At 36.2% G+C, this 14,083-nt stretch overlaps 1 protein-coding gene across 2 annotated transcripts; it reads left to right on the plus strand.

Annotated features, from left to right (window-relative positions):
* The first annotated feature begins 1,092 nt into the window (after positions 1-1,092).
* LOC140051587 (uncharacterized) lies at positions 1,093-9,803 on the plus strand. Of its 2 annotated transcripts, none has more exons than XM_072096844.1 (2): positions 1,093-1,414; positions 5,460-9,803. In XM_072096844.1, the coding sequence occupies exon 2, from the start codon at positions 5,589-5,591 to the stop codon at positions 6,681-6,683; it is 1,095 nt and encodes a 364-aa protein (XP_071952945.1). In that variant the 5' UTR covers positions 1,093-1,414; positions 5,460-5,588; the 3' UTR covers positions 6,684-9,803. The 2 variants fall into 2 exon arrangements, with proteins under 2 accessions (XP_071952945.1, XP_071952946.1); XM_072096845.1 differs by lacking the exon at positions 1,093-1,414 and adding an exon at positions 1,454-1,632.
* Positions 9,804-14,083: the final 4,280 nt, after the last annotated feature.

Here is a 14,083-nt window from a genome sequence, read left to right on the forward strand (position 1 = left end):
CGAACCTACAACATAAAACAAACAAAAAAGATTCCACTTCTATAATTGTTTTCTACAAGCTATACGATGTAATAGGCCTAATTTAAAATTAAATTGGGCGACTTTTGGTAAATGTTTCATATTGTGAACTTTACAGTAGGCCTACCATGTTTTGTCCCAGTCTATTTCATTGTTACCCCATCTCAACTTCGGCCCACTTTGCTTGTATATTGGGGAGTTTAGCAACCTTGCAAACAGCTAGACAATTTATTCACTAAAAATTAAACATTAGGAGGAATTTTTTATTTTTATTGTAAATAATATTTAATGAAAGCATGAGATACTAGATCTACCATCAGCATACCTCTCTCAACACGTAAAAAATATTAATGACTATATATGAGACACAGACGTCTGCATGACTAGGCTATTGTATATCTGTAAATTTGTAAGTTTTATAATAATTATTATTATTTGTAATGATATCCTGTATTTTTGTTGTTGTGTATTTGTTTTAGGCCCCTATTTAGGCTACTTGTTTCGTAGTAAGATATATTGTACAATTTGGGTACGGACGTAGGCCTATTATATTTTCATACATTAATTAATTAGTTTACATTTTGTTTTGATGTTATTTATTTAGAACTTCGTGCCTTATGTTTGTAATTTTGTATGTAAATTGGATGCACCATTAACTGATAAATGTGTGCCATCGATAAAGGTGATTCCTATTAATAAATATATAAAAAATAAAAGCGACCACGTGCCAGTCCAGCATCTCTGGACATTGTTGTTTTTCAAAACAGATTATTTCAGCCTGTACAAATTAAGTAGGGATGTCACATGAAAACTTGCACATTAGTGGATTATACATTGTTACAGATTTGCACATTTGAGTTTGCACAAAAGTGGTGTTTTTTCAACATGTTTGCACAATGTGGTTGTTTGCACAAGTGACTTTTTGCACATTTCACGGCTCAAACAATGCCATCAAAGTATGCCAAGGAGAAAAGAAAACATTATTTTTTTTCTATGGAAGTGATTAATTTGATTAAAAGTACAAAATAACATATTCAAAGTCTGATTTAATTAATCTTCATTTTTCATGTTTTTGGGGGAACAACAATACAAAGAATCACACCCGGCTTTTCATATAAATTCGACCACCTCTCTCGGCGGCCGATTAGCTAGCCGCAGATTAGCCGTTGTAACACACGCCCGCTGTAGTTTCTTATTTCCTCAACCCCCCATCGATATTTAAAATAGGAGGAAAACAAATAATGTGGCCGGTTTGATATTGTTGTTGTGAGAGAGAGAATAAAGAGAGAAGATCAGAAAGGCCCCGCGATATGATGCGTAGATGTCCTCTTATTAATATTAGGCTAGGCCTAGGCGCGACTATCATAAACAATCATTTTGATTAGGCCTACCTACGGTAAAGTATAAATTTTAGTTTAAAATAATCATAATGTTTTAAAATAACAGTAACACTTCAGTAAGGCCTAGCCATTTATTTGAGTTTCCTAGCCGCGCCTAGATAGATGATAGGTCACCGACAGTGCATTTCGGCCGCCAGTTATGTTATGGAACGACCAAATTCATGAAACGCCAAAAGGACCAAATATGACAAGTTCATTTCGGCCGCGGCGTTATGTATGTATACATTTTTAATATTTGTACTAGGAGGCTTAGGCCTAGCTATTATGCCTATATAATTTTTACGCCGTGGTTAGGATTCCGGCACCGGAACTCAACTGCCCAGCGTTAGGGAATCCGACACGCTATTGCGCATGCCCAGATCGAGGTAATCGGCGACTCTATACTTCAACAGCGATGGATCATTTCATAGCTACTAGCCTAGATGCCTATAATACGGGATCCACTAATCTAGGCTAGGGCTACCAGTTAGACGTGACCAGTGGGGCCTATTTATTTTGTAATTAAAAAGTGGTTGCTTCATTCATATATAAACTTCATATCATTATGAATTATATAATTACATGACTAGTTTATGATTTTTCATAACGCATTATACTGTACGGTACATAACAACATGCAATCACAAGTTGATTTGTTGACGGCAGCAACCGCGTGGATGTGAAAAAACTGTTCGGGAAGTCAGGGTCGCAACGCTAAAAACAGCATTACGATTCTTAGATAGATACTGATACTTATTAATATCATTATGATTATTTTAACGCGTTGCGTAGTATTATTTTAATTATTAATTCATTCATGTATGGCATAGGCCAAGTTTCATCCATCGCTCTCTCGCTCGCGCAACGACTATCTAGGCTACAGTAAATCCCTATAACACTCCGACTCTCGGCGGTGGTGTGGTGTGTGTGGCACTATTAGCGCAAGCTATAATTCACTTCCCAGAGCTCTGGGCATGCGCCATAGCGTGTCGGATTCCCTAACGGTGGGCAGTTGAGTTCCGGTGCCGGAATCCTAACCACGGCGTAATTTTTATTATATCATCCTTTTTTTAAAGTTTGATGAGGAACAGACAATCGGGCCCAAACCGTGAGACGATCGGGCCCAACAAGGGTTTAAGACGATCGGGACCAGACACAATTGGGGCCCAGACGATAAGGCCCAACAAATGATTTCGATCCAAGTCGGCCCTAAACCGGGCCGACGGCCAAAGTCAAGTCGACCCCAAGTCCATGGAACGCAAAAAGTGCAAATGAAGGGGATTGATAAAATAATATTTCATCACAATTTTTTAACTATGAATAATTCTGACTTTTAATGAATATTAATATTTAGACAATAATATATTTAGCAAAAAACATAGGAATGATTTCACCAACTTTCCTTTATTTACGTTTAATAAAATTTCAAATTGCACAATTGAAAACAATTCGTAGCTGCGCCTCCCCCTGCGTGTTTGGCAGCTTTTTCGATATCTACAACTGCTATGTGTTTTCGCTTACCGGGGGATTCCCCTTTTTTAAAAACGCAAATCATGGACAAAAACGATATGTACGATCATTTTTTCTATGGCCAAATGGTGGAACGTAGGCCTCCGTCTTTGATTTACTAAAATGCGGTACCTGCACGTGTTTTTGTAACACGCGGGTACTTCTATTCATATCGGCAATGAGTTCATTTTTTTATATGATATTATTTAATTATATTATATTTTTTATTTTCTTCATTTTTTTTAAAGAGTGGATAGTAATTAAATCATAATAATATTAAGTACTTTTTGCGTTCCATACTTTATTGTGGCCGAGTTGACCGATTAGTTTTTGACCGAGTTGACGTGAGGCCGAGTTGACGTGGGGCCGAGTTGACGTGGGGCCGACTTGACGTGGGGCCGACTTGACTTTGGCCGAGACGGTTTGGGGCCGACTTGACCTGCACCCCCAACAAATAAGACAATCGGGCCCAAATCGGTCACGTTTTATTTTGGTCGCAATAAAAACAACTTTTTGCCTTTTTTATCATATCGGTCGTGTTTTTTAAATCGATTGGGTTTTAATTTTTATTGCTTGTATTTGGCGCACTAAATACATTTTCGTGATCATTATACAATAACATTTCGTTTATATCAGGTAGGCCTACTGTAGATTATATATTTTACAGTCTGGATATTTTTAGACGATGAGTATTTGTTATGCTAATCATATAAAGAATGTCTCATTGGTAATAAATACTCTGTTACTATATTAAAACTATTCTTACAATGATTTTCAAAGAGAACACATTCACAAACTTGTTGCAACCTGTAAAATAAATTGAAAACAAAAATTATATACATTAGGCCTAAATAAACATTCATCTCTTATACATAACGTAACATTGAACAGAACCATTTACAGAGTTTTAAAAACTGTTCAATTGTTAAAATTGGGAAACGTTGAAATGTATCTAGCCAGAACATAGGCCTAACGCCTGACAGAAATAAAACGTGAACACAATCGCAAAAGAGTATCAGCCATGCTTCGTACCGAATATTTATCGGAACCAAAATAAAATGTGATCGATTTTACCATATTCAACACCATACTATCGGCCCTTGCGCTAAGATGATCGGGACCAAAATGATTCCTAACACATTAGACTAATCGTCTGACAACCACTATTAGACTATTGATTAGGGCTAGGCCCTAGGCCTAGGTAGGCTTATATAGGCTAGGCATATACCCTTTTCACATCTGCAAAAAGTAACAACTTGTAACCAGGTTTGCATAATATAGTGTGAAGACAATTTTGTGTGACAATTTTTTGTTCCGAGATGTTCCGAGTTCTTACTGCGTGCGCACATGTATTGCCCTGGTATTAACTGACCATTCATAGTAATCAAATAGCGTGCAACTATTTTTCACAAGGGTCACGTATGCGTGTGTGAAAACATGCAATAAATCTGGAGATCAAACCTGGTTTACGACTTGTTACAAGTTGTAACAATTTATGCAGATGAAGAATCTTTGACTAAGACAAGAGTAAGACATTTACTAACCAAAGTTAGTTAGACTACTACTAGCTAGAGGCCTGAGATAGATGTACCAGACCTCGGAGGTCTCAGGGAAATTCGTTATTTACATGTATTTTTTAAAAGCATTAAAAGTAAATATGAAGGGTCATATTCTCACTCAGCTGTCACCTTATAAAAATAAGACCTTTTATCTTTCACCTTGAAATTATTTGTACTATTGCACTCATTAACATTCATTATTTGTATATTATTGAGTATTCTAGCAATAAAATAAACTCATTAGCGGTTTATATATTGGAATGCTGTAATTTCATCGGATAAAGTACACCGGAAAACATTCAGCTTCATTTAACTCCGGTGAGAACACAATGGAGTGTGGGATTAGCACTAGTCATTGAAAAAACTGCCTGATATTTTAACTGTTGTGATACACCGCTGTTGTGTATTAAAGATGTATTGTCCCTTGAAACACAAAAAAAAAAAAAAATATATTCTAAATTGGCCATATCAAAGTAATATTAAAGTTATTCACTTTAAGTAGAAAATTTGAGGCAAAAACAACAAGTTTACGTAAGTAACAGGTAAATTAATTTGATTACATTTCGTCTGGAAAATCGTCACGAGCGAAAGTAAACAAAGATTTCCAACCACGAGTATGCATTATGCATGATGCTAATTAGGATTTTTTACAACTCGTCGCGGTTGAGAAGGTGTTTTCACACAGATCGCGAGGAAGTTTTTTGATTATGCATACAGAGTTAGCCAAACAAGCGCGTTCCATTGTTTTGATCGAAAACTTTGACTGGAAGTCAAAGTTATTTTTTGAATAAAAAAACGTCCATATTTCGGTTAAATTTTTTTTTTTTCAACTAATTTTTGGTGACTATTTATGATACTTCAAAATGACCCACTTTTTTTCGAAATATTAAAAAAAAAATTTGGGGGGAATTAGTTAAAGGGACAATACAAGTAGAATTAAGTAAAAAAATATCATTTTTGCACATTCTAATTATTTTCTTATTTCCATAAACAGAAGGAAAACTACATCACCTTGATTTGTACTCCAATTGCTTGTTGCAGTTGAATTGAACACCAGAAGAAGAATAATTGTAGCTTTTTAAAATGTGAGTTTATATAAGCCAAGCTACTGACTGATTAAAGAATGAATTCAATGGATAGTTGGGTTGATTATGATGATGGTCTATTAAATGGCATGAAAGACCACTGTTTGCTGGCAGTGCCATCAGACTTTGGTGATAATTTGGAGACAAAACCACTTTTGGACGATATAGATTCATATTTGAACAAAAATTCTGCTCTTATAACCAGCAAAGAGCAAGCAGAGGAAAGTGTTGGAAGCTGCTATCAACCTAATGTTGGGCAAGAGAAGAAATATAGCCATGACAAATGCTTGGTCAAGAATTATGTTAACACTAAGGTATTTATAGATAATGGTGTTATAAACTCATCCAATGTAAAACAAGAACCTAATCATAATAAAGCAATGTTGTTTACGCCGTTTATGGTAGCGCCTGGCATAATGGGGTTCAATACTTCTGTTCAACCAATTTTAAAGCCTGTCAAAAGAGGTAGGCCTAGAATTCATCCAATTAAGCCAGATATAGGAATCAAACGTAAACCAGGAAGGCCAAGAATACACCCTGTCAAGCCAAGTGATGGAATAAAGCGAAAACCAGGGAGGCCACGTATTCATCCACAACCTTGTGAAAAGCTACCTGTTAGTCACGTTATTAGGCATATACGACCAAAACCCGACCCATCATTAATGGCATTTACTGGCCCTATACCACATACTTTTATACCATCTATGAATACCATACAAATACCTAAACCCCCACCGACACTCAGATACCTTCCTGCTGTTGACCCGATTACAGGCAAGAGGAAGCGGGGCAGACCGCGAATACATCCGGTCAAAATAAATGATGGTATAAAACGAAAACCAGGGCGGCCAAAAAAAGTGCTCTTGTTGCCAAACAATGAAACAATTAAAGCTCTGCCATCACCTGTTGTTAAACATGAAGCAAATATTGATAATAAACAGTTTTGCCCAATGGCAAAAGGTTCAGAGTCGATTGAAAAAAGAAATGTTGTTTGTCGATTTAGCATTGAAGCAGAGGTACAAAATAATGAATGCAAACCATTCATGTGCGTTGCGTGTGGTGATTGTTTCTGCACTTCTGATGAACTTATGTTGCATGTTGTGAAACATGAAGAAGAAACAGAATGCATGTAACATAGTGGGAATGTTGGTGATATGGAAATTGATAAATATTTGGCAAACACTTAAAAAAAAACCTTACATAATGTAAAGGATTCTAGGGAACATACAGGGGATTACGCACAACTTATGACAGATGCTTCACTGGATACTCGGCAACATAAACATCCACTTAAAACTAATACTTGAATGATTCACTGGATACACAGCAACATGAACATCCACTTCATCAACCTAATACTTCAATGATTCACTGAATAATCAGTAACATGAACATCCACTTCATCAACCTAATACTTGAATGATTCACTGAATAATCAGCAACATGAACATCCACTTCATCAACCTAGTACTTGAATGATTCACTGGATACACAGCAACATGAACATCCACTTCATCAACCTAATACTTGAAAGATACACTGGATACTCAGCAACATGAATATCTACTTATGATTCACTGGATACACAGCAACATAAACATCCACTTCATCAACCTAATACTTGAATGATTCACTGAATAATCAGCAACATGAACATCCACTTCATCAACCTAGTACTTGAATGATTCACTGGATACACAGCAATATGAACATCCACTTCATCAACCTAATACTTGAATGATTCACTGGATACTCAGCAACATGAACATCCACTTCATCAACCTAATACTTGAATGATTCACTGAATAATCAGCAACATGAACATCCACTTCATCAACCTAGTACTTGAATGATTCACTGGATACACAGCAACGTAAACATCCACTTCATCAACCTAATACTTGAATGATTCACTGAATAATCAGCAACATGAACATCCACTTCATCAACCTAGTACTTGAATGATTCACTGGATACACAGCAACGTAAACATCCACTTCATCAACCTAATACTTGAATGATTCACTGGATACTCAGTAGCATGAACATCCACTTCATCAACCTAATACTTGAATGATTCACTGGATACTCAGCAACATGAACATCCACTTCATCAACATAATACTTGAATAATTCACTGAATAATCTGCAGCATGAACATCAACTTCATCAACTTAATACTTGAATGATTCAATGGATACACAGCAACATGAACATCCACTTCATCAACCTAATACTTGAATGATTCACTGGATACTCAGTAGCATGAACATCCACTTCATCAACCTAATACTTGAATGATTCACTGGATACTCAGTAACATGAACATCCACTTTACCAACCTAATACTTGAATAATGAGCAACATGAACATCCACTTCATCAACCTAATACTTGAATGATTCACTGAATAATGAGCAACATGAACATCCACTTCATCAACCTAATACTTGAATGATTCACTGGATACTCATCACCATGAGCATCCACTTCATCAACCTAATACTTGAATGATTCACTGGATACTCAGCAACATGAACATCCACTTCATTAACCTAATACTTGAAAGATACACTGGATACTCAGGAACATGAACATCCACTTCATTAACCTAATACTGGAATGATTCACTGAATAATAAGCAACATGAACATCCACTTCATCAAACTAATACTTGAATGATTCACTGGATACTCAGCTACATGAACATCCACTTCATCAACCTAATACTTGAAAGATTCACTGAATAATCAGCAACATCAACATCCACTTCATCAACCTAATACTTGAATCAGATTCACTGGATACTCAGCAACATGAACATCCACTTCATCAACTTAATACTTGAATCGGATTCACTGAATAATCAGCAACATGAACATCCACTTCATCAACTTAATACTTGAATGATTCACTGAATAATCGGCAACATGAACATCAACTTCATCAACCTAATACTTGAATGATTCAATGAATAATCAGCAACATGAACATCAACTTCATCAACCTAATACTTGAATGATTCAATGAATAATCAGCAACATGAACATCCACTTCATCAACCTAATACTTGAATGATTCACTGGATACACAGCAATATGAACATCCACTTCATCAAACTAATACTTGAATGATTCACTGGATACACAGCAATATGAACATCCACTTCATCAACCTAATACTTGAATGATTCACTGAATACACAGCAACATGAACATCCACTTCATCAACCTAACACTTAAATGATTCACTGGATACTCAGCAACATGAACATCCACTTCATCAGCCTAACACTTAAATGATTCACTGGATACTCAGCAACATGAACATCCACTTCATCAGCCTAATACTTGGATGGAAGTAAGCAATTTTAAAGGGCAATTTAAACAAAAAACATTCTTTGTGAAAAATATGTGAGAAAATATAATATTCCATTTATTAAACAACAGATCAAACTTTGAATTTGAAAGATTATACATCAAAATCTCTCAAATGTTTGATTCTGCATGTAAAATGCATGAACTAAAAAGTAGAATTCAAAGGCAGATGTCTCAGTCTATTGTAGACAAGAATGCAGCACCCACTGTAACATTGTTTCAGTGGTACAGTCTATAGTGGGTGGTTTTTGTACTGGTTGATGATTATCCTACATTGTTACTACTTATGGATTCATTGGAGTGGATGGTATCATTAACCTTAAACTTTATTGAAGATAAATATGATGGTGAATGGCCTCGAATGAATTTGAAATCCAATAAATATCATTTATCGGTGTATTATATATTAGCAGATATCTATCTATATCTGTTTAGTAATATTTAAAGCGTATTAAAATTTTAAATTGTAGAATTAGTCCATACAGTACTTTAGTCAAACAATGGCATTATTGTACAAGAGAATTTGTTAGCATACAGTAATAGTTGTGTGAGAGAGCAGGTAGTATTTTACACACCATATAACTCTTATTCGTTTTGATACCTTTGATGATGCACTATTTATTTAATCCTTCTGTAAAGTTGTGTAATGAATGAAATATAAGACACGATTTGATGATGGTTACTACTTCTTTGCTTTATTACTAACAACTAACTATGGTGTGCCAAACACGACACTACATCCCTCCATCTTTTACATAAAAACTAAGCAATAAACTTTAAACAATTTGGTTGTCAAGCATTGACAATCTGCGGTGTTATAGAAACGTTATTATGAGTTCAGGTTATTAAGTTTTGTAATTATCAATGCTGATCATTATTAAAACTATCAGAGTTACGATTAACTTATGGAACATAGTCTTTGAGATAAACTGGTGGCTGTCGAACTCTTTGAGGATTACGCCTTGCATTATTTGTTGTTATGGGATGTTTTCCGGGAGAGTCGTCATCTGTGAGATAGTTGTCTTCGCTGTCTGTATTTGTGTTTGCAACGTGATTGTTGAGAAGTTTGAAGAATGACGAGTTTCGAGTGATTCCGTGCTGTCCTCGCATTGCGGTAATCATTGTTCCGTTTGTTTTAGTTACCCTGTATGGTTTAGTTTTATATGGTGTTTTTGTTGATGTTATTATGCCGCTTTCTTTTACAAGGACCATGTCGGCAACTTCAATTTGTTTCTTTCGAGGTTTCTTCCGTCTCTCTGCGTAGTCCTTCATTTTTTATTTTTGTGCGTTATCTTTGTCCCTGACTGCATTCTGATTGATACTTGATTGTTTGATTATTTCTGGGAGTCTTACTTTGAAGGTATGTCTAAAAATCAGAGATGCTGGAGGTTTGCCTGTGGTATTGTGTGGGGTGGCTCTGTAATTTCTGAGGTATTGATTGAGTGATTGTTTATAGTTAACACCTTCGGCCACTGCGGTTTTGTAGACCTTTTTCAGATTACGCATTACTCTTTCCACCTCTCCGTTTGCTTGCGGCCATAGTGGAGTTATTTTGCGGTGATGAGTGCCAAGGTACTTTGTGAATTGAGAAAACTCGTGACTGTTGAATGGTGGTCCATTGTCGGTGCGAATTATACTGGGTATTCCAAAATTTGGGAATAACTGTCTTCGCTGATGTTGATTTAACAACTTCCACTGTGATGAATCTGCTATAGTCATCGAGAATCACTAGAAGATGCTCGCAAGTAGGGAGGTCTTTAAAGTCAATACTAATTTCCTCCCATGGTCCGTTAGGAAGTTTCAACATCTGAAGCGGTTCATTGTGGTTCTTTTCAGTCACCGTCGCTTGACATGGTATGCAGTGTTTTACTTTTGATTCAACCATGCGGTCTATTCCGGGAAACCATATTTTTTCTCGGAGGAGTTGCTTTGTCTTTACTATGCCCTGATGTCCTTCGTGGGCGATGTCTATTACTGTGTTTCTAAGTGCCTTGGGTATGACTATGCGGTGATCGCGTAGGAGTATGTTGTTTTTTTGGTCAAATGTTAGCTGATTGCGAACTTTGTGCATGCACTGGAGATCGGAATGGAGGTCATCTTGAATTTTTAGAGCCTCGTGCCATTTATTGCGACTGATGGCCTTAATGCATGTTTGTATGAGACCATTGTTTGCCGTTTCACGTCGAACTTGTTCCAGAGTAAGTGATTTAGGGATTGCGTTGTTTGTTACAAGATTGACGTGTTCTTCTCCAGTTTTGTCTTGTTGCTCATTGTAAGGCTGTGTCTTGACATAGTCAGCTGGATTTGTATTGCCTGGTTGGTACTTCAGGGTGTAGCCGTAGGCTTGGATTTTTAATATCCATCTTTCGATACGTGGTGGTGGTTTCGATGCGGGATTATTGAATAGCGTAAGAAGCGGTTTGTGATCTGTCACTACATCGAACTCACTGCCACATAAGTACAAGTGAAAGTGTTGGATTCCCCATATGACTCCTAGTGCTTCACGCTCTATTTGAGAGTACCTAGTTTCGCCACTTGTAAGCGCGCGGCTCGCATATGCTAGCGGTTGACCGTTTTGGCTCAGTATGACCCCGAGTCCACTTGGACTTGCGTCAGTTATAATCGTAGATTTCTTTTCTGGATCAAAGTAGGCCATGACGTGCAAGCTGGTTAGCGTTTTCTTTAGTTTGTCGAATGCCTGCTGTTCTTCTTCACCCCAGCACCATGGTGTGTTTTTGCGAGTGAGTTTTCTGAGCGGTGTTGTTATGGTAGCGTAGTTTGGAATGAATCTAGCAACGTATTGTGTCATGCCTAGGAGCGATCGCGTTTGTTCTTTAGAAGTCGGTGCTGCAGCCTTTTGGAGTGAGACGATCTTTTTAGGATCTGGTGATACTCCGGTATCGCTAAATATGTGTCCGTAGAATTCAACGCTGCGTTTGAAGAATTCGCACTTAGCTTTATTTAAGGTAAGGTTTTTATCTCTCAGTCTTTCCATAACACATCACTTATATTTATGACTCCTTTTAGTCCACCTAGTGCAGACTGAATGACGTTTTGAAATTTTTCTGCTGCTGAACAAACTCCAAAGCTTAGTCGTTTATACCTGAAAAGGCCAACGTGTGTTGAGAAGACAGTAATGTATCGCGACTTTGGCGCTAGCATTACCTGATAATAGCCTGCGTTCATATCGATCTTTGAAAACATCACGGCTCCATTTAGTTTGCCGATTATGTCGTCGATTGTCGGTGTCACGTGTCTCTCTCTGCTTATAGCTTTGTTCGCGGCCCTCATATCAACACAAATGCGAATTTCGTTTCTTAGGCTTTGCTACAACAGTTATTGGTGAAATCCATGGAGTAGGTTTGTTGTCAACTGGTTCAATCATATCTAACTCCTGTAATCGTTTCAGTTCGCTTTCAACCTTCTTCCTTAAATGAAACGGTATCCTGCGATGCGATTTCAGTATTTATGTGTAGATTGCACATAGTATCGTTAAGCTTACCAATACCAGTAAACCTGTCTTTGCATGTCTCAGTTATTGTGCTTTTGTTTAATACCGTTGCATCTGCGTGTTCATTCAGGTTATACGTTACTTGAATTAGGTCAAGTGCTTTCGCTGTCAAACGCGACACTACTGACTATGGTGTGCCAAACACGACACGTCAATTTAGGATCAAATGTAAAATTGTACCTGTAGATGATAAGTGAAAGTTACTGTACTAATGTCCATTATTTTTATTTATTTGGTAAATGGCCAGTTGAGATAGGAACTATTCCCATACCACAGATTATTGCTTTGCTCACATTTCAGATAGTCCACTTTTTTTAAACATTTGATTTGTGTTATATGTTGTATACTGAACCACTTTGGAAATCAGTATATTTGTATTCAGTTTAAAGAAATAAGTATGCGACTCGCTCTTCCAAATTTATTCCTACTGTGTAGATGTGTACTTTATTTAATAGATTAGAACAATAAAGTTGTTATAGTTCTAGATAGAACATCTAAAACCTGGCTTCGTAATGGCGTGTGGCCACATTGTATCCTTTAGGCAAGACACTTTTCCTACGATTGTCGTATCAAGAACACAAAATGGAAGGGTTGCACAAAATTTGGTCAGGGGAAAGCTGCCATTTTGGGTTTCAAAATGGCCGAAAACAATCGACACTAAACATGCTCATCCATGGTGTCATTGGAAAGAGAAATTAATACTGATCATTTTATTCATATTATTTTATTATTTATAGTCGCAGTTATTTAGCAATATAAGTCATGTGACCAATAAAGGTCAAAAGGTCAACATCTAATTTTACCTAATACCATACTGTTTGTATGAATACAGTTTTAACAATATATGGGTCATTCTTCAGTAAGTGTCTAATTTCAGGTTTATAAAAAATCGATTTTAAAATTTGCATTTTTTTAATTTTAAAAGTTTATTCAGATAAATGAACATGTATTACATGGCAAGCGTATGTTTGGCGCAATCTTTATTATATATTTCGTATTTTATTCGTATTTATAAATACATGGTTCTATGTTACTGTCATTTCCGTCACATTTATGGAATATACAAAGATAGAAAAAATAAGGGTTCAGGAATTATAAAATTATTTCAATTATTAATTCTTTGATACTTTATATTATTTTTGTCTCTATTAATCAAAAAATGATTGTTTTAACATTTATAAGTATGATGTTATACGTTCAAAACCATTTACTATTCCAAAAAAGAATAATTTTCAGAAAATAGTATGACTGTCACTGATGTTTTACAAAATTCTGTTGAACTAATATTACTATCCATTGACATAGTAGAAGAATATTGTTTATATTTCAATATACCACATAATTGCGTTCATTACTTAAATATTTTAGGATTTAAAAGGATAAAATATCCATGTGACGGAGATGAAACCGTGACGGATATGACGAACCTAAAAAATCATGTGACGGAGATGACTTTAAGATATGATTTGATTATGTTTATTGACCAGAGTCACATAGATATACAATGTAATAACATAATAAAGATATACAAAACAAAATGTACAACAAAAAAAGGCTCTGGCAATAACAAAAAGTCATATCCGTCACGGGCCGTCATCTCCGTCACAACGAAACATTGGGAAATGTGACGGAGCTGACCGTGACGG

This window comes from Antedon mediterranea, chromosome 6, assembly GCF_964355755.1.
Source record: "Antedon mediterranea chromosome 6, ecAntMedi1.1, whole genome shotgun sequence".
NCBI classification, from domain to species: domain Eukaryota; kingdom Metazoa; phylum Echinodermata; class Crinoidea; order Comatulida; family Antedonidae; genus Antedon; species Antedon mediterranea.

Coding starts and splice junctions, on each gene's coding strand:
- LOC140051587 (XM_072096844.1), top strand. CDS start 5,589: ATGAATTCAATGGATAGTTGGGTTGATTATGATGATGGTCTATTAAAT.